This window comes from Cupressus sempervirens, chromosome 7 (genome assembly GCF_028749045.1).
Source record: "Cupressus sempervirens isolate cs-2001-9-10 chromosome 7, ASM2874904v1, whole genome shotgun sequence".
Taxonomy (NCBI): domain Eukaryota; kingdom Viridiplantae; phylum Streptophyta; class Pinopsida; order Cupressales; family Cupressaceae; genus Cupressus; species Cupressus sempervirens.
The window spans coordinates 529,437,357-529,463,855 of record NC_143124.1 but is presented as its reverse complement, the minus strand read 5'-3'; the positions used below and the strand labels follow the sequence as shown (position 1 = coordinate 529,463,855).

General features: G+C 34.1%; 1 protein-coding gene across 7 annotated transcripts in view; it reads right to left on the bottom strand.

The window, feature by feature from the left end:
• LOC149547848 (protein ZINC INDUCED FACILITATOR-LIKE 1-like) overlaps window positions 1-26,499 on the bottom strand; it is a 121,371-nt gene that overhangs the window by 76,685 nt on the left and 18,187 nt on the right. For all 7 annotated transcript variants that reach the window (XR_016353928.1, XR_016353929.1, XM_089791892.1 and 4 more), the window contains exons 8-9: window positions 9,820-9,869; window positions 9,635-9,710 (exon numbers count right to left, since the gene is read on the bottom strand). Coding sequence is in view for 5 of the 7 variants with exons in the window: in XM_089791892.1 (XP_089648018.1) it covers window positions 9,635-9,710; window positions 9,820-9,869 (126 nt within the window). In the remaining 2 variants the exon portion in view is untranslated. The remainder of the gene's footprint in view (window positions 1-9,634; window positions 9,711-9,819; window positions 9,870-26,499) is intronic.

Genomic DNA, 26,499 nt, shown 5'->3' with positions numbered 1-26,499 from the left:
CACAGTTACATTAGTGCTTGCATCTATTATATGTTCTCTTTTGGTTCTGATTCATCTTTTTGGGAGAGTGGACCATGATAGTTTCATGTGGTTAGGTGGTAAAATATTTTTGAGGTATTTCTTGTGGTTCATGGATGATTCTATTTATATCCTTAATGGATAACTATTGAAGAATATCTATTGAATCTTGTACTCCAAGTTTTTTGTTACTATGAAAATAAATCTATCCTTTTAATTTAAATGTGACATATGATGTAAGACCAATTTAACCAATCCTAAACCTTTCTAAGAATCCTAAGGACCCAATTAACTCCAATATGCCATTATGCCCATATTTCACTATCAAAGATGCTAAGGTCCTTAATAGGCCCTTTAGGATTCATTACATTTTTATCATCTTTAAAGCCTTCTAAGGCCATGATTGGCTTCAACACATGTCAATTGATTGGTTTAAACTCCTCCTTCCCTCTGATCCATCTTATTTTGTCTTCTTTAGGGATCCTTGCATGTCCTAATGCTCCTATATCACATATGTTGGCCCAACAATGGAAGCCAGGGTTGTAACCATGCGTGTATTGGCACAATCCCCCTATGAGGATCCCAAGTATCTACTGATGTTGTTAATTTGGGCATCACTATATAATCCAGAATGTTATTAAGTATTAAAGTTAGTAGTAGCTTCTCCCATGTATCCATAAAATGTAGCATTGGTTTAGGGTCCCTTGGCTTCTAGGAATTTGTAGTAGCTATTCTCACTATTAGAAGAATAACTTCAATGAAGAGTTGAGTTTAAGGAGTTAAAGAAGTACGTTTTGCTTCTATGTAAATTCCATAATCATGAGGCTCATTCCCTTGTAGAAGCCTATGCCACAATGATGTTACCTCTAAACCATGTAAAGGATGTTGAAGTGGTTGTCAACCTTGAAACACTCTTATAAGCAACGGAAAAGAAAATGCAAATGCAATACATATATTACTAATATTTGTGTATATGTATGTATGTATATACATACATACATGTGTGTGTGTGTGTGTACATACACACACACGCGCACACACATGTGTGTATCTATGTATGTATGTATGTATTATATAGAGAGATCTTGGAACAATAGAACAATTGGTCTAGTTGCATACATATTCTAGAATCCAAATAATAAAATAGTAAAAATCACTCAAGCCATGCTAAGTGACTTACCTCAAGATCTTGCAAAAAAAATGCAAACTAGGAAAAATGGGCAGATTTCATAAGAAATTTTACAAAAACATATCATAGCAGATATTTTTTGAATGAAACAAGCCATAACCTAGTTAAATGGGTCTAGTTCTTGATTAGCTAGGTTGATTACAAATTCTTGTAGAACTACCATCACATTAGGTACAATAAAATAAACAATTAGCTATTCAGCTAGTAGGATCAAATATAGTTTTCCAAGGTGATAAAATTGCATATACAAATGCATCACTTACATGTTAGGCATGAAGCACATTCCCCAATTTATAATGAATGGTTGGATATAAAGTCTCCATACAATGGCCTAGTAATAGAAGTCAAGGATGTAACCATGCATGCATTGGCACAATCTCCTTGTGAGGATCCCAAGTATCTACTACTGCTATTAATTTGGGCATCAATATATGATCTAGAATGTTATTAAGTACTGAATCTAGTGGTAAATTCTCCCATGTCTCCAAAAAATGTAACATAGGTTGTTTTTGTGTATGTATGTATGCATAATATACATACATACATACATACATACACATACATACATACATACATACATATATATATACATACACACACACATATCTGTTGATATAAGATTGTTTTGAAGTGAAGAACCTATAATAGAACAATCATTATTTTGTCAATGATGTCAAACCCACTACCTTTTTTTTTGGTCTAAAAGGTATCATTTAGTTGATTGATGAAGAGGATTTGAAAAGAGGAGCTAACAATAATACCTAAAGAAAGGTTGATTTATTTGGAATGTAAAGAAGCACTAAGACCAAGTAAGACATTGATACTATAGTGTATTGTTTATCTACTTAAAGTCTAAAATGAAAGATTACTCAAGTTAAGACTGGAAGAAGATCAAGTAAGAAAAGTGTCTGCCAAGCCTTCTCGAGCAGTCAGTGCAAGCCAAGCAGAAATTAGTGGAAGCCAAGTAAAAATCAAGAGGTGTCAAGAAAAGATGGAAAATAGTGCAAGCTAAGTGATTGTTAGTATATGCCAAGTAAAGTTTAGTTGGTGTCGAGCATCAATAAACATTAGTATTTTCTGAGTGATCTAGTGTTGGCTGAGTAACATAACAGTTAAGATATTGAGTAATAGCAAACAGTGTTAAATCAAAGATTTGGCAAATCTGAGCTGACTATTTTGTTTTCTTGAATTATGTGAAGTGTGTGCAAGATAACTATGATGAGCTGGTGGTACAGAATTCAAGGTAAACCATTTTGAGGTGAATTCAAGGAAGATTGTAGAAGAAGTTTCTAGATGAACCAAATGGAAACATGGGTAGATTCATTGTATCCTACCTAATCCTACCTAACCCTAAAATGGATGATTTTGGTTAAGTGAAAAAATATTGAAACTCTCTATTTATAGAGATAGTTAGTCAGAAGCAAAGGTTGTCATGTGTGAGAACCTAAAGAAGACAAGGACTCTAGGGTATTGCTTTATTTAATGGCCAAACAGAAGTGACTACAACTAGCATGCAAAGAAAGAAGGCTTAAGAGTATGAATGCTTAAATGGTAAACAAGCTATCAGAGCTTAAGTGTGTGAATGCCAAGCCGAATGGAGGACTAAAAAAAAGATCTATAATCTACAAGTGAATTGTAATTTATTATTAGATCAAGCTTTACTATTACTTTGTAATCATTGTACTGGTCTAGGGTAAATCCTTTGGGTTGAGGTTGACCCAATAGTCATTTGTAAATCCTTTAACTGAGTGATATTCTAATGGAATGATCTAAAGTCCTCTAAAAAGGCTCACTCCTAATAGGCTGATTGAAATCCTCTAACTAGGTCACATTTACCAATGTGTATTGTAACCTTTAACAGGGTTGGCCTTTCACAAGCCATCACTTCAAAAGAGTGAGAATTAGTAGCATGTTACTAGCCATTTTCCCCAAATTGGGTTTCCATGTAAAATCCTTATGTCAAAATTGTGTGAATGTTCTTATGCTATTTCATGTTTACATTTCTACAAAGTTGTTTTGACCTAGGACAATAACCTACAAAGTTTAAGTATTTCTTGATCTAACAGATGCATGTGCGATAAGGTTTTATGGATATGGGCCTACTAAGCATTAAAATTTTTTATTTGTACATATCAACCTTGGATAACTAATTTACCCCCCCTTAGTTATTCTAAAGAATTCCAACAATTGGTATCAGAGCCATAGTGCTTAAGAGGACCAGTTTGAAGGTACTAGAAGCAAAAGATCAAGATGTACAAAAGAGAGGTACCCAAGCTTAGCAAGGAAAACTCCCCTGCATGAAAAAGTATGATTAAGTTACACCTAGGAGGTCTTGAAGACCATGCACAATCCACCATCACTACTAAGCATGTTGACCCTATTGGAGCCCTAACTATCAAGGATCTGAAAAAGAAGAAAGAACACAATCATGAAATGTTGGAGATTGCATCTACCCTACGCTACACCAAGTTTGATGACATCAAGGAATGTGATACTACTAAGAAGATGTGGGATGCTATAGAAATGATCTATGGAAGAGACAAAAATGTGCTGATAGCCAAATCTGAAACTCTAAGAGGTAAGTTTGATGATATGAGAATGCAAGAAGGTGAGAATATAGATCAATATTGTGCCAGAGTAAAATAAGTAGCTAATGTTATCAGAGGAGCAACTAGTGAGATTAAGGATGAGACTGTGATAAAAAAAGTACTGAGAACCCTGCTCCCATCTATGCTATTAGAATTTCTACCATACAATAACTAAGGTGTAGACCTAGTAATGATCTAACCCTTAAAGGATTGATAGGTAGACTCACTACTTTTGAACTCTCTAGTTTTGATAATTTCAAATTTGAGAATGTTGAATCTTCTTTCAAAGAAAAAATATCATTAAAGGAGCCTAAAGAGAAAAAGAAAAAGGTCAAATATGTTTCTAGTGATAGTTATATAGATGAGCAGGCTATAGAATAACTTGAAGCACTACTAGCAAGGAGATTTCATAGAGGCAAAGGAAAATTCAAAGGTAAGTTACCTATCATGTGTTTTAATTGCAACGAGGTTTGTCATATTGCTACTAGATGTCTAGAGAAGAAGAACAATAGAGGTGGAGACAAATACAAAAGTAAAAGAGATGAGGATAGGAAATATTACAAAGACAAAGGCAAGAAGTCTTTCTACATTGCTAAGGAGGAAACCAAAGATGGATACGATGAACATGATGATGAAGTGGTGTATATTGAAATGAAGGATGAGGCAACTACACTAATATCTTATGTGAACAAGAGTGATAGATGGATCATTGATAGGGGGTGTTCACATCACATGACTAGAGATAAAAGTAAGTTAATTACCCCTGATTATTATGATGGAAATAGTCTAAGGTTTGGTCATGATGCACCCTATTTGATAAAAGGTAAAGGACCAATCAAACTCATAGTGACAATGCTTATTATGTAGAAGGACTTAACTATAACTTGTTTTTGATTAGATAAACAAGTTTTATAGGGAACCTAAAACTCGAAAGTTAGTACATAAGAAGGCTGATAATAAGCGTGACAGCCCAACCAAAAAAGTAAAAGTTCAAAGGCTGAAAATAAGCATTAAGCCCAGCCAAAGAAAAGAGTATTGAGAAAAGACTAGGAAAAGGAAACAAACAAAGCCATGACCAAAAGCCAAAGGACTTAACTATAACTTGTTGAGTGTGTGATAATTGAATAATTAAGGTTGCAAAGTTGAGTTTGAGAACAAGATAGCAAAGATCTATGACACTAATGGAAAAATAATTAGGAAAGGTGATCAAACTAGAGGTAATCTATTTTATCTTGATATGAATGATGCTACTTGTCTTGTTGTAGAATTTGATGATGTGTGGTTATGGAACAAGAGGTTATGTCATGTTAACTTTGGTAACTTGGTAAGTATCAATAACATGAAAAGAGTCAGAGGTTTGTCTAAATTGAAGAAACTTGACAATATGATATGCAAACAATGTCAGTTAGGCAAAATGACAAAATCTAGTTTTAAAAGTAAGACTCACACCTCTAAATTTTTTTTGGAGATTGTTCAAACTGACTTGTGTAGACGAATTGATGTTCTAATCTACAAAGGTGACAAGTACATTATCCTATTTGTTTATGATTATTCTACAATGATGAAAATGATGTTTTTGAAATAGAAATCCAATGCTTTCCAAATGTTTAAGTGGTACTTAGCTAGAGTTGAAAAGGAGACAGACAAAAGCTTGAAATGACTGAGATCTAATAGAGGTGGAGAATTTACATCAAATGAGTTTGAGATGTTATGTAATGACTGAGGAATTAAAAGACAAACTTCTACACCTAGGATCCCTCCAAAAAATTGGATTGTTGAAAGGAGGAACAAATCTGTAATGGACTATGCTAGGACACTCATGATGGAGAAGAATATTTCTTTGAAATATTGGAGAGAGGTTGTAATTAATGTTGTCTATACCTTGAATTGTGTGCAAGTCAAGAAAGGTACTCATTTAACACCTTTTGAATTATGGTATGGATACTCACCCAATGTAAAATATTTCAAGGTGTTTGGAAGAAAGTGGTACATTTTTAAGGATTTCAAGAATGAAAAATTAGATGCTAAAAGTGAAGAAGGTATATTCCTTGGTTCTTCCACAAGAAGTAAAGCTTATAAGTGTTTAAATACTAACACTAATAAAGTTGTGGAAAATGCAAATGTGAAGTTTGATTAATATACAAAGGTAGATGAAGCCGAACCTATGAAGGAACGTGAAGAGTATAGATGTTTTGTATACTTTATGAAGGTATGCCCAATGATGAAGATGTAAACCAAGTTGTAAATCAACAAGTTTCAGTGACTACCAAGTCACATACAATGAATGTCATGTTGCATTTAGAAACCAAGCTATAGTCGGGAGCCAAGTTGTAGATAGAAGTTGAGGCCCATTCTAATTTTGAGATAAGTGTACATGAAAGAGATGTTGAATTACCTAATAGAGAAGTGCATAGTGATTTAAAAGTTGACAAACCTATTGAAGAAAGAAGAGCAGAACCAAGATTTCCAAAGTATGTCAAAAGGCATCGCCCTACTACACAAATTATTGGAGATAAAGATGCTAGACCAATGACAAGAAATAGGATGAGAAATGATACATGTTTGTTGAGCATGCATGAGCATAAGAAAGTGGAAGATGCCTTAGATAATGAGGACTGGAGTAAAGCCTTGAGAGAAGAGATTGATCAAATTGAAAGAACAAGACATAGACTCTAGTTCCTAGACTAGGGGACAAGAATGTGATTGGAACCAAGAGGGTATTAATGAGTTCTAATGTGTCTTAATGGGGCTCAATATATTCCATGGTACCATAGTGGGTCCTAAGGGGTCTTAGGACCACTTAGGACCAAGTATGACTCCTTATGATATGTTAGGGCCCCTTTGGACACATTAATGTACCCTACAACTGTTAATGTGTTCTAAAGGGTTGAAATGGGTTCAAATATATCCTAATGGGTCCTAATGTGACCTAAGGGGTAGTAAGACTACTTAGTACTCATTAAAATATTTTAGGACACATTAGGACCCATTAAGACACATTATAACTCTATTATTAAAAGCCATAAAGAGGTTTCAATGTCATTGGATATATCATTGGTTTAGATGGTGTTGATCACTCTTGTGAAACTTCAAGAGATGAAAGAATGGTAGGATATATGGTGGCCATGAGGGCTAATTTATTGATTCCATATGGGTGTGTAATTTATGTGATTATTTTGGAATTATCTATTTATAGACAAGAATAAATTATCTTTATTAAGTTTGGAAATATTTTCTTGTGTGCAACCTATTTCTCCAATCAAATTCTTGAGAAGAATGTGTTGGTTTCTTTTAATATTTTGGTGGATTTTTTTGTGATCCACATTGATATTTTGTGTCATAAGGAATTTTTTATTGAACCCATGGCATAACATGCATCATATTGACTATGCTTGGTTGATGTCAAAAGGGTGGTGTGCTTGTAATACTCTGTGTTTGTTTGGGTCATCCTTGGTGGTGTGTTTGAGGACCTAAGAAGAGGTAAAATAATATATGATAACATCTTTGTTAAAATTGTTTGTATAATTATATGTAAACTTAGTAAGGGTTGACATTTTTGGACATTTTTTTTAACCCACTAGTGGAATTTTTTTTTGGAAAAGTCACTTGTGATGCATGAGGGTGTATTGAAAGCAATTGTTTTCATGAAATTGTGTTTAACCCTATGAGTGGTAAAGGTAGATTCTTGTAGCTACATTTTATCCCACTAGAAATTAACTTTTTTTTACAATTACTTGTGATATTGGGGCTATTATGCCTACTTGGGACATTGAAAAAAGAACACATGATGGGTTAGGTATATATTTGTTTGCACAAAAGATCTTGTTTTTGTTAAGGGATGTACTTGATGTTGAGGTTTTGGATTTGGTTCAACAAGTTTTAATTGGGGTAATGATTGGATATAAGTTTTGATTTGGGTTTTGATTAAATATGGCTAAACAAGTCACTTCCTCAAAAATTGATTAGAAGGATGCATTGTGAAGTTATGAATAAAGATGAAGAAATTAATGAAAACATGGTGATCCTAATCAATTTAAGTGGAAAATTAATTCATAATAGTGAATATAAGAGTGTTAAGTGCTTAGTAGAGAATTGGTTTTAGCTTCAATATCATGAAATTGTGGACTTGCAGAGTGCAAAGAACATCCATGTTTCTTTCAAGAAGGGTCCTTGTAGTTACACATGGAAAATTTATAGAAGATGACTGAATTTGAAAAAAATGATCTACATGATATTAATTTTTAAATTAGAATCTCAATATTTTGAAGGGAGACATAATGGATGCCCTCAAGAACCTCTATTAGTAATTCTTAGGTTTTTTGTGTTTCTATGTTTTAGTGTTAATCTATGTTTTTGCTTGATAGCAGGTTGTTGATTAATTGTGTGCATCCTAATAACAAGGTGAGACTAAGAATCAACCCATAAATTCAATGAAAAATGTGTTTGCATTAGATATCAATGTTAATGATACATGTTTAATAAATTATGGATTTGTCTTTAATTATTTAAAAATGATTTTTTATGGAATAATTAACTTCTAAATAAGTTAACTATCAATCCACAAAATATCTCTGTTAAGCAATCTGCAATTTCTAAAGAGATCATTTCTATGATCATAAAGATGATGCCTATATTATTTGGTTAAGCATTTTGGTCAAGTCCATTTATCAATTGTGTGATTCATATTTTTCTTGTGGTAAATTTATCACCACATTACATGCTTGCAACCAATTTTTCTTGTTGCTAGCTTTTAATTCCCTTGTGATTTTCATTGTTAGTCCTCATTAGGCTTCTACATGAAGTTTATAACCTAATATGGGTAATCCAATTTTTTTTCCAATACCACTTAAGGTTTTTGGTTGGCTACTAATAATCTTTCCATGTAAACATATGCATTTCATAAAATATACGTGACTTACAAATTACCATTTTAAATTTAAAAAAATGTATAAACTTTGTTTGTAAATTTTCATAAAGAATATTATTATTGAGAAGTAAATTTTAGAGTAATTTTATATATCCTAATATGACATTTTGTTTTCTTCCAGTAGCATAAATAAATATCTATGCAAGTAGTATGGACATATGTTGGTAAGGCTAGGCTTTTTATTATTATGTTTCATTTGTATATTAAGAGTGTCTTTTGATATGATTTATTAGCAAAAAGAGAACTTATGAGACATTTTTTGAGGCAAATTTTGTGAAGATTGTTTGAATGTAAAGATGTATTATAGGGTAATCCATAAATTAGTAGATTGAAAAATCCATTACTGTGTATAATTGAATGTGTGTGCTACTAGCATTTGTCAATCTATATACTATTTTATAGATAAAAGTCAAATATTTTGGTGAGAGGATAATTTAAGATGAATAAGAACTAGTCACAAATAATTAGTATAGAACATAAATTACATAAAAATTCAAAATATCTCTTTGTTAAGGTTCATCTAGTTATATGAGACAATTCACAAACACATGGCACTTACTATATGTAATTAATTAAAAAAATTCAAAATATTATATCATTTAACAACATCTACCAATGAGATTGATTCATAGATATAAATTTATATTTTTAGATTTAAATAATATTATTTTAATTAAAAATTAATGTTAATCTCTTTCTAATTTAGCACATTATGCAATTAGTTTCATCTTTAATCTATTTGAATAATAAACCAAAATATTTCATATCTACTATATGCTTGTAATTTACATGTATTCATATAAGAGCTACTGCTGTACCCATTACAACTTCAACTATAATTGCTAGTTGGAAATTTAAAATTGAACTAAAACTTAATTAAGACATATAAGCTTAAGGATGAAATATACTTACTGGAAGTAAAAATGAAAGTACGAGAACTGGGACTGCAAAGGTTGATATAACAACACATGGCAAAAAGTAGGGGAATCTATAAACCACAGTTCACAAAATTTTGGTGAGAAAAATTTATAAATTTGAATGTTAATTCACACATATATAATTGTATAAAAATATCAAATTTAAATTAACAAAATTACCTCACCCAAAAAGAATCTTTTGGGAAAATATATGGATATTTTTGTGTTGGCTGTATTCAACATAAAAAAATCAATAAATAATATAAAATCAAATTTTACTAAATCATCAAAGAGACCTTTTTTTTGAAAAAAATATTATATAAGCTCAAACATAAGTGGTATGAACATCAATATTTTCAAATAATTTTTAAAAATTGATTAGTTGACACCAAAATCTAATGTTATATATATCATTTTAGTCAACATCTCTAGTTGAAGAAACTCAAAACTAGATCTTTTTTAGGTTCAAATAAATGTAACTATAACACATTTTTATGGAAAATAAATTTATTTATAAATAATCAAACTTTGGTGTACTAAAACTCTAGCATAAGGAAAACACAACTTTAAACTTTCACATGATATATTAGAATTCATGTGTCTCTACCATTGAATTTAAAGTTTATACACATTTAATAAAATTGTTTTAAAATAATTACTAATTTTAATTATCATTTCTTTATGAAATATTGGTTGTTACAAATTATATAATTTATTAGTATATTATTTTCTAAATTCATATATTATTATAATATTGAAATAATCATTAAAAAATCAATATAATTCTTTAAGATTTGAATTACATTCAATTTGTTTCCTAAATGTTCTTTAGATGTAACCATTTTTTATCTTAAGATTTTATGCTCTATATCTTGGATTAATACCATGACATTCAAGAAAATCAAAATTTAAAATTATCGTCTTTGCCATTTCCATTAGTTGTTGATGGTCCATTTGGTATACATTATTGCAACAATTTATTATATCAAGTATTTAAAGCTTAGAGTAGTTAGTTCACATCATCAACCAAGGAACATTTGTCTTAGGGATATTTTGTTCTAGGCTAAAAAGAACATGTTAGATTGTGGTGACTGATCAGGAAAGTACTGTACATACTTCATAAATAGTTTTTTTTTTTTTGGAAGTAGCTGACATGGTAGCCGACATATTATGGCCGACATATGGCCGACATGTTATAACCCTAAAGTGGTTTAATACTTGTATAAAAAGGGCTTAGGGTTGGGTATTTTTCATATGTGGTGATACAAAATTGGTTCTTGCGGCGGTATTGAGCTGTAAGGGATTACGGATTGTAATCAGGTTGTAATCACTGGATTGTAATAAGATCAGACTTGCTATTTGGTGGACGTAGCCCAGGGATTGGGTGAACCACGTTAAATCTTGGTGCCTTGTGTTCATTTCTGTGTGTTCTATTATTTTCTGTTATTGGTTATATTTGCATGTAGTTTTTATTTCTGTCCGTGGTTTATCCTAACAAGTGGTATCAGAGCAAGGTTGTCTTTCAGTTATCCTTTGCAGGAAAATCTCATGGTTAAGTGGGAGTCTCACAGTTGAGTGGGAGCGATGGCAGATGAGGGTAAGTTGAGGGTTGACAGGTTTAATGGGCAGAACTTCCAGTTATGGAAGATGCAAATGGAAGACTATTTATATCAGAAGGATTTATGGAAGCCGTTGGAAGGAAAAGCCAAGAATCAGGGAACTATGTCAGAGGCTGAATGGGATCTTTTGGACAGAAAGGCACTCGGAAGCATTCGGTTATGCTTGGCACCATCGGTGGCATTTAATATTACAAAAGCAAAGACGACAGAAGATTTGATGAAAACCCTAGCGACACTGTATGAAAAGCCCTCCGCTTCAAATAAGGTATTTCTCATGAAGCATTTATTTAATATGAAAATGGCAGAAGGTGGATCTATTGCAGATCATTTAAATGAGTTTAATACTATTACTAGTCAATTATCTTCTGTGGGTATCAATTTTGATGAAGAAATTAGGGCTCTCTTGATTTTGTGTTCTTTGCCTGAAAGCTGGAATGGCTTGGTAATGGCGGTGAGTAATTCTGTTCCTGGATCTAGTACCCTAAAATATGATGATGTGATCGGTGTTATTTTAAGTGAGGAAACTCGTAGAAAATCCTCAGGTGGATCTACATCAGGAAGTGCTTTAAATGCACAAAGTAGGGGCAGAACGACTGAAAGAGGAAGTAACTCTGGAAATCGTGGAAAATCAAGAGGAAAGTCAAAGGGAAGGAGGTCTCAATCGAGAGGACCAAATGATTGTTGGTACTGTGGGAAACCAGGGCACAAAAAGAAAGATTGCTGGACTCGAAAGAAAAATGAAGGAGATAAATCAGATGGAGACAAAGAGGCAAATGTGGTAAGTAAAAAATCCGAAGAGGATGCTTTGCTTCTGTCTTTAGAGAGTGTTGATGATTCATGGGTTTTAGATTCTGGTGCCTCTTTTCATGCTACACCTCATAGAGGTTATTTCGTTGATTATGTCCAAGGGGATTTTGGGCTTGTTTATTTGGGGGATAATGAACCCTGTCTGATTGTTGGAAAGGGAAAAATTAAGATTAAGTTGCAGAATGGGAATCATTGGCTACTACACGAGGTAAGACATGTTCCAAAACTAAGTAGAAATTAATTTCAACAGGGCAACTTGGTGATGAGGGTTGTGTAGTTACTTTTAATGATAAAAATTGGAAGGTTTCAAAAGGTTCCCTTGTAGTAGCAAAAGGTGTGAAAGTAGGCACCTTATATCTTTGTACAGGTCATATTGTTCCTTCTACTTTGATTGTTTCAGAGAAAAATGAATATTCAGGAACAGTTACTGCAATTGAGCAGGGAGAAAAAATAGCTGCTGTAGATTCTGATACAGCGTTGTGGCACAATAGACTTGGGCACATGAGTGAGAAAGGTATGAAAGTACTTCATTCAAGGAAAGTTTTACCAGGTCTAAAATGTGTGAATATGGATTTCTGTGAAAGTTGTGTGTATGGAAAACAAAAGAGAGTGAGTTTTGTAAAGACAGGGAAGGAAAACAAAAAGGATAAATTAGAGCTTGTGCATACAGATGTATGGGGACCGGCTCAGGTATCTTCCCTTGGTGGCTCTCATTATTATGTTACATTTATTGATGACGCAACTAGAAAAGTATGGGTTTATTTCCTTAGACAGAAATCTTATGTATTTCAAACTTTTAAGAAATGGAAATGCTTGGTTGAAAATGAGACTGGTAAGAAATTAAAATGTCTCAGATCTGATAATGGTGGTGAGTATTGCAGTCATGAATTTGAAGATTATTGCTCCACTAATGGTATTCGTAGACAAAAAACTATTCCAAGGACTCCATAGGAAAATGGAGTGGCTGAACGCATGAACATGACTATAATGGAGCGTGCAAGGAGCATGAGGTTGCATGCTGGGTTGCCCTTACACATGTGGGCGGAGGTTGTCAATACTGTAGTATATTTGATTAATAGAGGTACCTCTACTCCTTTGGGCTGTGGTATTCCAGAGGAAGCATGGACTGGTAAGAAGGTGAGTTATTCTTTTCTCAAGACCTTTGGTTGTGAAGCTTTTGCTCATATAGACTCTGAAAATAGAACCAAGCTAGAAGCTAAATCAAAGAAATGTGTCTTTGTTGGATATGGCATTAATGAATTTGGCTATAGGCTTTGGGATTTTGAAAATCATAAAATTATAAGAAGCCGAGATGTCATGTTCAATGAAAAAGTGTTGTACAAAGATATGTTGCAGCAACATGAGAAGAAAGAAGATGATTATGTAGTGCTGGATGATACTCCAAAAGCTGATGTTCCAGCCATTCCTCATGATGTGCAACAACTGTAACAACAAATACCACACACACCAGTGAATGTTAGATGGTCAACAAGGCCAATTAGACCTCCACAAAAGTTTTTTCCCTCTTTGTATTCTATTTTACTTACTGATGCTGGTGAACCTGAAAGTTATGATGAAGCTGTGCAGGTGGATACTAAGATTCAGTGGGAGTCTGCAATGAAAGATGAAATGGACTCTTTGCTAAAAAATAAGACATGGGATTTGTGCAAGTTGCTTGCAGGTAAAAAGGCTTTACAGAATAAATGGGTTTACAGGTTGAAAGAAGAGGAAGGAGGTAAGAAAATATTTAAGGCCAGGTTAGTTGTAAAAGGATTTGCACAAGAAAAGGGAATTGATTTTGATGAGATATTTTCTCCTGTTGTTAAAATGACTTCTATTCGTACTGTTTTAAGTCTTGTGGCTACTGAAGATTTGCATTTAGAGCAGATGGATGTTAAAACAACCTTTCTTCATGGTGATTTGGATGAAGAAATATATATGGCTCAGCCACAAGGTTTTGAGGTCAAAGGTAAGGAGAACTTAGTGTGCAAATTGAAGAAAAGTTTATATGGCTTGAAGCAAGCACCTCGGCAATGGTATCTGAAATTTGACAGTTTTATGCATGAGCATGGATATAATAGGCGTCATTCAGATTACTGTGTTTATTTTAAGAGGTTGGATGATGATAGCTACATTATTTTATGTTTATATGTTGATGATATGCTTATAGCTAGGTCTAACATGGATCATATTAAGGGGCTGAAATGCCAATTAGCACATGCATTTGCTATGAAGGATTTGGGGACAGCAAAAAAAATCCTTGGTATGAAGATTTGCAGAGATAGGAAGAACAGAACATTGATGCTATCTCAAGCTAATTATGTTGAGAAGGTGTTGCAACGTTTCTCTATGGAGAATGCTAAAGCTGTCAGCACACCTTTACCTGGTCATTTGAAATTGACTAAGGAGATGTGTCCCAAGACACAGGAAGAGGAGGATAAGATGTCCAAGGTACCCTATGCTTTAGCTGTAGGAAGTTTGATGTATGCTATGGTATGCACTAGGCTAGATATTTCACATGCAGTGGGAGTCATTAGCAGGTATATGAGTCATCTAGGATTTGAGCATTGGAAATTTGTCAAGTGGATTCTCAGATATTTGAGAGGAACATCCAATAAGTGTTTACACTTTGGGGGCTCTACTACTGATTTACAGGGCTATGTTGACTCAGATTTGGCTGGGGATATTGATACCAGGCGGAGTACTACAGGTTATGTCTTTACTGTTGGTGGGGCAGCCGTGAGCTGGGTTTCTAGGCTACAGAAGATTAATGCTCTCTCCACTACAGAGGCAGAGTATGTTGCTGCTACAGAGGCAGCCAAAGAGATGATATGGCTTCAGTTCTTCTTGGAAGAATTGGGACATCCTCAGAAGGATAATTATTTGTTCACAGATAGTCAGAGTGCCATTCATCTTGCTAAGAATTCAGCTCTGCATTCTAAGACCAAACACATACAGTTGCGGTACCATTTCATTCGGTCAGTTTTGGAGGATGGACAGTTAAAGCTAGAGAAGATACATACCAATGAAAATCCAGCAGATATGTTGACAAAGGTTGTAACAAGGGAGAAGCTGAACTCCTCTTCAGCTTCAGTTTGTCTTTTAGACTAAATGTGAATAAAAGAACAGCAGAGTCCAGGGTGGTTTGATCCAGTGGGAGCCCCATGCGGTAGTTGTATTGCTACAGGATCAGTCTCCAAGTGGGAGATTGTTGTTTAGTGTGGAGCCTGATCAGTCCCCAAGTGGGAGATTGTTAGATTGTGGTGACTGATCAGGAAAGTACTGTACATACTTCATAAATAGTGGGGTTCAGGGCATCGCCCCAAAATTTTTTTTTTTTTTGGAAGTAGCCGACATATTATGGCTGACATATGGCTGACATGTTATAACCCTAAAGAGGTTTAATACTTGTATAAAAAGGGCTTAGGGTTGGGTATTTTTCATATGTGGTGATACAAAATTGGTTCTTGCGGCGGTATTGAGCTGTAAGGGATTACGGATTGTAATCAGGTTGTAATCACTGGATTGTAATAAGATCGGACTTGCTGTTTGGTGGACGTAGCCCAGGGATTGGGTGAACCACGTTAAATCTTGGTGCCTTGTGTTCATTTCTGTGTGTTCTATTATTTTCTGTTATTGGTTATATTTGCATGTAGTTTTTATTTCTGTCCGTGGTTTATCCTAACAGAACATTCCTATATTGGAATCATAAAATCATTTTTTCCTAGAACACTAGCATGATGTCTTTCATTAACTCATCAGGCCATATGGTTTACCTATGAAAGAGAGTGATTGAGGAGAATTGACTTTCATAATATAGAAATTTCTTTAAGGTATTTTAAGACATAATTAATTCTTACATCATCAACCAATACAAATTGCAAAGGTAAAGTTGTAAAATTTTCTATTTGCATCTTATACGTTTTTTTATTGCTTGAGATGAATTTTTTAATGACTATAAATTTGATGTATTTTTGAGATTATAACCACATTAAAATAATTAATTTTGAACATTGACACTTCAATTATATATTATATATATTAGTAGTGCACCAACATCTTTCACAGGGATTTACAACATAGTTTAACAACCTCTTATGTCTTTTATAACTCTAGTCTAGTTGTATCAAACATATTTAACAAGTTGATCTTTTGGTGTTGTTGGCTCCTAATGTGAGAGGATTTCAAATACCTTGTGCATATGCAAATAATACCTAGGAATTAGCTAAAGACCATGATAGGTAATTCAAAACAAATTGCTAGGACCAACTATTAAGACTTTACAGTCTTCTTCCTTTTGAATTCTGCAAGATTCAGACAGGTATACCTTGGAATTTAACATTTCTTTCCTTAACAACAATATTCAACATAAATTCAAGCATAATAGACAATTTTCCTTTGGTTCTTCTAATTCAAGGATTGTAAAATGCGTGGAGAATGACTAATTCTTCAATCCCTAAGACTCTCTGAATCAAACACAAGCTGAATTTTCAAATCTATAAACAACACAAGATTTTAAAGATTTGATTTATGAAATTTACACCATATAGCTTATCCAGGTTCTATCAACTTCCACATATGACTAGTGTTTTATCCATTTGGGCTATTATGTCATCAAATTGACGCATGACACCAAATCTATACTCTTACTTTGTAAAAGGAAATCAATACTCAACTCAAAATCTCATTCTTATCAAAATATCTTTATGGAACCCTTAGTTCTCTTAGATCACATCAAGCATTTACACAATCAATTTGATTATCAACAATATATGTAAAAGATATCATTCTAAATGAACTACAACTGAAACTCAATAAACTTCGTTATCAATTCTCAAAAAATTGAAAGCAACACAAACAAGAGACAAGATCAAAATTGAGTCAATAATAGACACGCACTTTGTATTATCTTGCTTGAAAATATATAATTCAATATCAACACTTGTGGGAAAAAACTCAAAACAGATTCAACACTTGACTTTCAATTTTTCATTAAAAGAAAATTTGGAACAAAAATCACTATACAATAATGGACTAATTTAGAATATGAGAATACGTTCATTTCCTAAAAATTCATACCCATATATAGCCTTGGGAACTCACTTATATAGGTGAGTTGCAACAAAATTCAAACTTAGGAGAAGGAGGACACCTGTCTTCTAATAATAAAGAACAAAACATAGTTATATAAGGGACAAGATGTCATTATCAATAATTTCATAGGACAATTGCATCAAAAAGACATATCTAGCATTTTACATGATTTGAAGGCAATTCCATAATTTTTCATGTAGGTATAGCCATAGTGAATGAACCATAAAAGTAAGATATCCTATTTTCAATAATTGCTCCCTTCTCTTTTGATAATCATTACCCATATGTAGCCTAACTTTCCTTTGTCTCTAGTGGGGTAGAAGTTCCTTTAATTTTACCCTAATCAAACTAACCAATTGCTAGTTGTACCTTCTCCTCTTTTGTCTCTTCTATAGGTTGTGGGGCTATTTCTATTTCCTCTTGCTCTTGTACTTGTTCCTCCACCTCCACTTATAGGTCCTTTTCTATTGACCCACTCTTTATCATCCATTCATTAAATACAATATTGTTTGGTCAATCAAATTCAGTAATCTCTTTTTTCCTTATCATAGTACTCTTCCATATTTTCCTTAACTCCTTAATCTCAGGCCTAAAAGAATCAAAAAATATTTGGAAATTTGTGATTTCTTCAACTATTCTTGCAAACAAGATATTGTCCTCCTTTTTTATTACATCATTCATTCATGGGCTCAAGGCCTCCTTTAACCCATTTCCCCACATTTCTTTAGGCTTAATACAAATTGTGCTATTGATAACACAAGGAAAAAGACCAAAATTCTTACTGACAAACCTAGAGAAACATCCCTTCATCTTCCTCTACATTAGTTCTCTTTTTATATCAAATTCCATTAAGAAAATCACTAGAAGATGTGTCTTTTCTATCTTGTCCTTTAATTGTAGGTCTTCCTCAATGGTCAAGAAGATGTGATCAAATTTATGCTCTCTATGGACCTACTCATCTAGGACTTTCCCCAACATAACTTCATTTTTGTTTACTTTAACCCATATATTTACCAATTTAGACATTGTAAAATGAAAAAATACCTAATTAACTCAATCTGCTAAAAATAAAAGTGTATCTATGATTTTATCTTCATATCTTTGTAACATTTCTAATTGTGTAACCTTGAGCCTAGCTTTTTCTTCTTCTAGTCCTTCTTGAGTATTATCTCCTAGATGTAATGGGGTGTTTGGTATCTCAACAATTAGACTAGTCATAGGTGGAAGTGTAGGTGAGGATGCAATCATTTTCTGAGAAGACTCTGACCCCTATCTCCAAATGTTTAATTTGTTTCCTTTTGAGAATAGCAAGCCTACTTTCAACCTCCATTCTTTTCTTTCTCTCTTCATCATAGGCTGCCAAAAGTTCTTCTTACCTGACATGCAAATCATCAATCTTTTTCTTTTCCTTTCTTGTTGTGGCCAATGCAAAGTCTGTTGTCTCTCTATTCATGAAAGAAATTTCTTCATTTGAAGTTTCTTCTACCATTTTTATAATCAAGCTTCCCATTAGATCAATATCAGACTTCTTAAGGGACAAGGATTTATTTCTCCTTTGCAATGACCACAACACTAATGCAACATGGTATTCATTGTATTTCACTCCCTTGGATGATTTCTTAGCCTCTACTTTGGTTTTAAACATGGTATAGGTTTCTTTTGTAACTGCATCAAATACCATAGCATTTGCAATGTCCTAGTTTGGAAGAATAGGTACCCTAGCTTCTTTTATAATTATTCTTCCCTCCTCTAGAGTAATCTTACCAAACTCCTACATCATCTTTGCCTTAATCTTGAATTTGATCACAAAGTCCTCCTTATTGGGTTTCTCTCTATGTCTCTTCTTATATCTTTCTTCAAAATTGGTATACTTGATCTCCAAGAAAATTGAATAAAGGCTCTAGACTTAATGAAATTATCATTAGACAAAATTTTTTTACAAGCTTTTTGCACAATAGGATCTATCTCTTTCCCATTGAAACCACTCATAGTTAAATCCATAATTGTAATAGGGGGGTCTTCTAGCATCCCTTCTTCTAGCTCAGATGTAGTGACACAAATATCACCCTTGCTTCCCAAGTGCACCAGCTACTCTGTTGAAATCTATTTAGTTTCAAAATGGAGAGTGGACTGAGATGGTGTGTATTCAACACTTCTTGATGCAACATCTTCTTCAATCCTCTACTTTTAAAATGTAGGTTTAGAAGGATGACTTTCAAATGAAGGCCTCTTGTAGGTTGAAGAAGGAGATGCATTTACCTCACTGGGATAAGGGGAAACTATATCTTTTCCCTTTTTGACTAAATCTTCTTCTAACCTAATAATATCGTACCCTACTTTTCTTTGAATAAAATATTGACTAGGTTTTATGATAGGGGTGAAGGCTATTCTCTTCATTACTTCTCTAGATTGATCAAGATATGACTAGAATATAGTAACCTTCTTTTCATTCATTACCTCCATAACTGTAGTAAAGAACATGTCATTATTATTTTTATCTTGTCACCAATTATCTTAGAATATACTAAGGGATTATAACTTTTATAAAAAAATATTCACAAATTCAAGAACCTTGTTGTATACTCTACATTTTTCCTTTTTAACTTCTTGTTCTTGTAGATAGAACTCATTTTTGATAAAATCTTCAGGATAAAGAATTTATGGTCATGGGGTTTGGCTTTAGTTCTCCTCTTGAACATCTCATAAAAATCCTCAGGGTTAGAGAACCTAACATGATATGTTTCCATCTTATAAAAATTCATAAATTTATGAAGAAATATCCATACCCCTTTGGTGATCACAAATTGACAGGCAACAATAGATGAAGGAAAAATGGTTCCCCTAGATGTTCTTGCCCATTTGGCTTCCTCCAAACAACCAATTTTACAAAAAAATTCCACTACACCAACCTTAAGAGGAACTTGATAAGGAAAAACATGAGGGGTTCCTAGCTAATCATAAATTTTGAAAATAGAAGAAACATGGTAAGGAATAATATCACCCCAATTATGGGAAATCTTTAACCCTGTTGCAAAATCCTTTGGCCTAACAAATTCCAATAATGCCTTTGGAATCCTTGGGTTGTCATGAGACAACACCACTCTTAGCTTTGATGAAAAATATCTATCAAACCTAACAAAACTAACATCTTCTCTATCCAAGGACATATCTACACTCCATAATTGGATAGGTAATTTCTCATCAACTTGCTTTGTAGTCAAATGCATTTCTTCACCAAAATATGTGGCTCCTTTGAAAAGAAACATGTGCATCAACATCAAATACTAGCCAAAAGGTTTCTCAACCTCACCCTTCCCAATTCCAATCAATCCATTATGAATTTCTTCAATCAAGAAAGAAGCAAAATCAAAGATAGATCTAATTAGGATCTAGGACTATTATAGAGGAATGCTTAACATAATTACATAAAGTTAATTCAAAGCATTAATTAGCGAATTAACATAAATTAAATGTTTAAATGAAAAAACATAATAAGGTAATGACTAAAAGAAAGAGAATAGACAGATAGGAGACAAAACACAATTGATAATGGAGTTCATCTGTGGGTCAAACTATGTCTCCGGCTCTTGCTCCAATAGGGGGACCGAATCGATTAGCTCCAAAATCAATTACAAGTCTTTTGAAATAATTTCTTTCAAGCACAATTGCAACATTATTCTCTAATGTGCATGAATAATCACCAAGTCTCCAAAATCATAATCTCCTTATCATCACTTGGATGATTTTTGAAAGAGCTCCTACCTCCATTTTATACACGAAATTAGCCAAAAATGGGATAAAACAACCAAAACCATATGATCCCCTATTTTGATTACATATATTCAAATTTATCTTTTTTACCATTTCATGGTTGTGATTTTACTCCATTAATAGGGGTTTGGTTTTAACAAATATCCTTATTTACTTAAGGTTGGGAAGATTTTTTATGGATAGATAGAAACTCTTTCTATAATATCTATTAGTTTAAATAATTAATTATTATTACACTTTACTTAAGTTTACTTGGGTTGTGCATTATTATATTAGTTGTCATGTAGACACCTATGAGTGTGTGTAGTCATATGAGTTGTCTTATTGACAACACACAAGTTTTCATATTCATCTGAGCTGTCATGTAGACAACGAAGTTGTTTGCACTCCAATTGAGCACATGGTGTAGATACAACATCTCTTTACAAGATACACCTATGTAAGCTTATCCTCTCATCATCAGACAAACTCTTGTGCTCAATGGAGGATAATCCACTCTTAGTGGACATGTGCTTAGTTGTGAGGCTTATCACTTTGCTAACTCCTAGTCATTCGAGATGCCTTTATATACAGGCACTTCTAGTGTGTATTGATATGATATTCACTCTCATTATTGTTAGTATGATCATACATTATCAGTCCATATTGTGCTAAGTGTTTGAGCTTCTTGATCTTGGTGTCATTTTTCCCTAAGGAAAATTCTTACATGGTATCAGAGCTAAGTAAGATTCATTTCATAGCCATTGGAGATCATTTTTGCTTCACCTCTCATAGGGCCATGATTCAGATCTAGAGTATCTGCAGTTATTGGGAGTGTCTAGAGCCAAAGTGGACCTCACCATTGTGTTTGGAACGTTGATTTGGTGAATTTTAACTATAAATTTTCATACCCTAAGCCATAGTAAAATCCAAGGAATTTTTTTTTCACAAACCAGAACTTGAAGGCTCAATTTGCAAAATTGGTATGATATCTTAAGATCTGTGCAATTAATTGTTAGATCTGCATTTTTCATTTGCGTCTTTGCAATTTTTTCAGATTTGAATTATTTTTTAAAGAAAAACTTTTGCCTTTTAGGCTTGTAGGAGTGCAATTTTTATTGTAGGCAAACTAAGTGATCAAACCTTAGCAGCCGCGACTGACATATTCCTCAACTATGACAATCGACTTACACAATAATCCGACAACATCTTCCTCCAAATTGGGTTGGACATCACACAACACGATGATGACATTCAAAACACTGATGACTTCTAAGCCACTATGAACTCTATGGTCCTCAGCCTTTATTCACCTAGCCCCTTGCAAGCACAGTGCATGTGGGATTAAAAATCCCACACCACCGGCCAACTTTTCCTCCCATCGACACTTCTGCCTCTCTCGTCGGTGTCTAATCTTAACATCCTCCACTACTAATGATCTCCACCAAGGCCCAATGGTGCCACTCATTCACTCAGCATCACTGACTGATGCCACTAAAGCTCTGCCATTCCACATCATCTGCCACATGGCCATGTGCGACACCACCACATCAAAGCCCTCAGCCACATCAGTGTTCGATGCAGCAGTGCCACATAAGACTCCACTTTGGCCGCCATGCAAACACCACGTTAGCATCCCTATTATAGCCACATAATCACCATATCACCTACCATGATTGCTTCACCATGTCATCATTCTGTACTGCCATGTTAGCTAGATGGGTCATTTTTTGTTGACATCATCAACTCACATGCCTTAAATTGATAGTCATCTGACCATCATAAGAAGGCCATATTACACTATCATGATGGTCATTTGGACATCAAATTTAACCTAGCAGTTTCCTGACATCATCAGGGCAGATCCCTCACCATATGTTGTTTTGATTTGACACTCCAACTTCGGGAGGCCATATCTTAGTCATCCAGACTCCAAATTAGGTGTAATTTTTTTTGATTTGGGCTAGAATTTCCTAAAAAAATTATTGGTGCTATTATTTTCTAGTTTTAGAGCACAAATTTGTTAGAAAAGTCATTTTTTGGTGATTGTACCTATCCAATCTTGTATTTTGCAACTTTAAATGCTCCATACGTGCTCATTTGGACACATATTTAGGTTTCATTTTTTTTGAAAGTGCATAATTTTTTGTCTACTTTCTAGATCTATAATAAAATTATAGGCTTGTGTGGAAAAAAATACCACTTTTAGAAATAGGTCATTTTTTGCATTGTATTGCTTTCATCAAACTTCAAAATTGTTGTATATCTGAGCTACATTGCTAAGTATCAGATTTGAACTTCAAGAGGAGGTTGTAAATAGAAAAATTAGAACTCCACTTAGGCCCTAAATTGGCAAGTGGCTATTATAATCACAATAAGTATAAACTGCCTAAAGCATTCATTTGGGGGGGTTTTTGATTGAGTGAAAAGGGGGGGTGTCTCTTGGTGTTGTGTTCCTTTCTTCTTACTGTGATATTTCTTTCCTTACATTATGGGAAACATTAAGTTTCCAAAATTAACACCATATAATTATGCCACATGGTCAGTTAAAAAATGGTGTGAATTAATAAATGAAGAAGTCTCTCAATATGTCAATGGATCTCTTCCCAAACCCACAGGTGATCAAGTCACTCAAAGTGAGATTTGTGCTTGGTAATTGGCAGATAGAAAATCCCTAGGAATAATTAGGTTAGGGGTTGATGACAAGATCCTTTATCATATCATAAAATATGATACATCTAAGGAAACTTGGGACACCCTTAAAAAGCTATATGGGAAAGTGACTGAGGAGGATGTCTACAAGATTGAAGATGAACTTCTCTCCCTAGATCCTAAAAACTTTGATTCCATCTAGGATTTTATCATTAAGGTGAATGAGTTGAGAACAAAACTTAATGATTGTGGTAGTCCTATTAAGGATGACAGGTTGATTTAACTAATTTAGAATAAGCTGCCATTAGACTACTCCACATTTGTTTCTTCTTTCAAAACCTTAAAGACTACCTTAGGGGCTTCTTATAAGAAACTCACTTTTGATGACTATGCCCAGTTGTTAGAGGATGAACAAGCTAAGTTGATAACAATGAGGATTCTCAAGTCTTCAAAGTCTAAGGCATTGGTGGCTAAAAATGAGAGCTCTAAAAATCCAACTAGTGAAAGTTCAAACAAAGGCAAGGGAAAAAAGAAGAAGTGGAAAGATAACAAACAAGGGGACATGGAAAAATCACCACCTAAATCAAATAAAAAACAAGGAAAGTCTTCTCCTAATACCAACAAAAATGGGGACAATAATCAGGAAAAGAATTGTGCCTATTGTAAAAAAATTGGTCATGATGAACATCAGTGTTATTGCAAGCAGATTGATGAATTTTAAAACATCATGAAGAAACACAATGCTCCATTACCTAATTCTTATAAGGAAAAAGGGTCTTCATCTTTGGATTCTAAGAGAAAATGGCAAGCTTTACTCACAAACACTATTAGTCAGGGAGAATGGATTATTGACTTAGGTGCCACACATCACGTGGGTGCTTCAAAGAGAGATTTTTCTTTAGTGACACCTTCAGAGGTACCTCACATCTTTGTAGGGGATGATACTAAAGTGGAAGTTGAAGGAAAAGGTGAAGTTGAGATGGAAAGTAGAGTGTTTAAGGATGTTCTCTATGTTCCTAATCTGACCTCCAACCTTCTTTTAGTCTACCAAATCACTCACTATGGAGATGGAAACAAGGTTGAATTTCTTCTAGATTCAGTTGTTGTGAAAAGCATCAAAGATGATTCCATGGTTGCAATAGGTGAAGCTAAACATGATTCAAGGCTTCACACTTTCTCTTCCTTTGTGCCTAAATCTAATGCACAATCCTTGTTAATGCATTCAAATACAGAAAGAAAACTGTGGCATGAGAGGTTTGGACATCTCAACTATAGGTATCTTCAATAACTTAGCAGCAAGAACATGGTTCATGGTCTACCTCAAGTCCAGTTCTCAGATGGTGTTTGTTTAGGTTTTACACTTGGGAAGCATCCAAGAAATTTTTTTGACAAGAAGTCTTAGAGAGCACAAAGTGTTCTTGAACTAGTTCATAGTGATGTGGCAGGTCCATTTCCAATGTCATCATTTGGAAAGTCTCACTATACACTCACCTTCATTGATGACTACTCTTGCTATACTTGGGTATTCTTCATGGCTCATAAGAATGAAGTGTTTGAGTGATTTCTCACCTTCAAGGCTCAAGTAGAAAAGTAGTTAGAGAAAGCCATCAAAGTTCTTTGAACAGATAATGGAAGGGAGTATGTGAACTCAAGACTTATAGACTTTTGCACTCAAGAGGGAATTGACCTTCATCATTCAGTACCATACACTCCACAACAGAATGGTGTTGTCAAAAGGAAGAACAAAACACTCAAGGAGATGACCACTTGCATGCTACTACATTAGTCTCTTGATCAAGTTTTTTGGGCTGAAGTAATGAGTTGTGCAAATTACATCCAAAATAGGAGTCCTCATAAAGCTTTGGATGGTGTAACTCCTTTTGAAGCTTGGACTGGAAGGAAACCTTCTATAAAGCACTTTAGAGTCTTTGGTTGTCCAACATGGGCATGAATACCTCCATAGAAATGCAAGGCATTGGAACCTCAAAGTAAACCTTGCATTGATGGATCTAGAGACACATGACTTTTTTTATGAGAGGAGTGTACACTTTGAAGAAAGTTGTCCAAGCTTTACTTCTTCAACTCCTCCTTCTTCCTCCTTCATTGAAGAGAGTGACAATGATGACAATGACTTGGAAGATGTTCATCCATGACCCAAATAGAGGCAACAGATAGCTGAGGTTGAGGAAGTTCCTTCTACTTCTACATCTTCTTCCACTAGACCTAAATGGGCTTAGCCGACATTGGATGCAATAGGACCATTGACAGAGAATCCTTCAGATACTAAGAGGACAAGATCACAACACAACTCACTCCCTCATGCTTATATTTCAGTTGCTTTTGATCCTCAATCATTCAAAGAAGCTTCAAGAATTCTAGAATTGGATAAAGCAATGGAGGAAGAATATAATTCTCTTATGAGAAACAACACATGGGACTTAGTCTCTCTTCCTAAGGGAATGAAATTGGTTTGGTGTAAGTGGATCTATTGGACCAAGTTTGCAGTGGATGGAAGTGTGGATAAGTATAAGGCAAGACTTGTTGCAAAAGTTTTCTCTCAGGTGCCTGGTATTGACTACACTGAAACCTTTGCCCCAGTTGCAAAAATGAACTCCATTTGTTTGACACTAGCTATAATTGTAGCTTAGATATGGGTTGTTCATCAAATGGATGGGAAGAGTGTATTCTTTAATGGTGATCTTCATGAGGAGATTTATATGGAGCAACCACAAGGGTTGATTTAGGATTCTACTTTGGTTTGCAAGTTGAAAAAGTCTGTACAACTTTAAAAGGGAGAGAGCTTTCCCCCTCAAAGGATCCATCCATCTTTTGAATATTGTTATGCTGCAGGTTTTCTAATAGGTTTCTTTGGAGCTTTGTGGAGAACTTCTCATTTCTTGTCTCATTCTCTCATTCCATCATATTAGCATAAGATCAT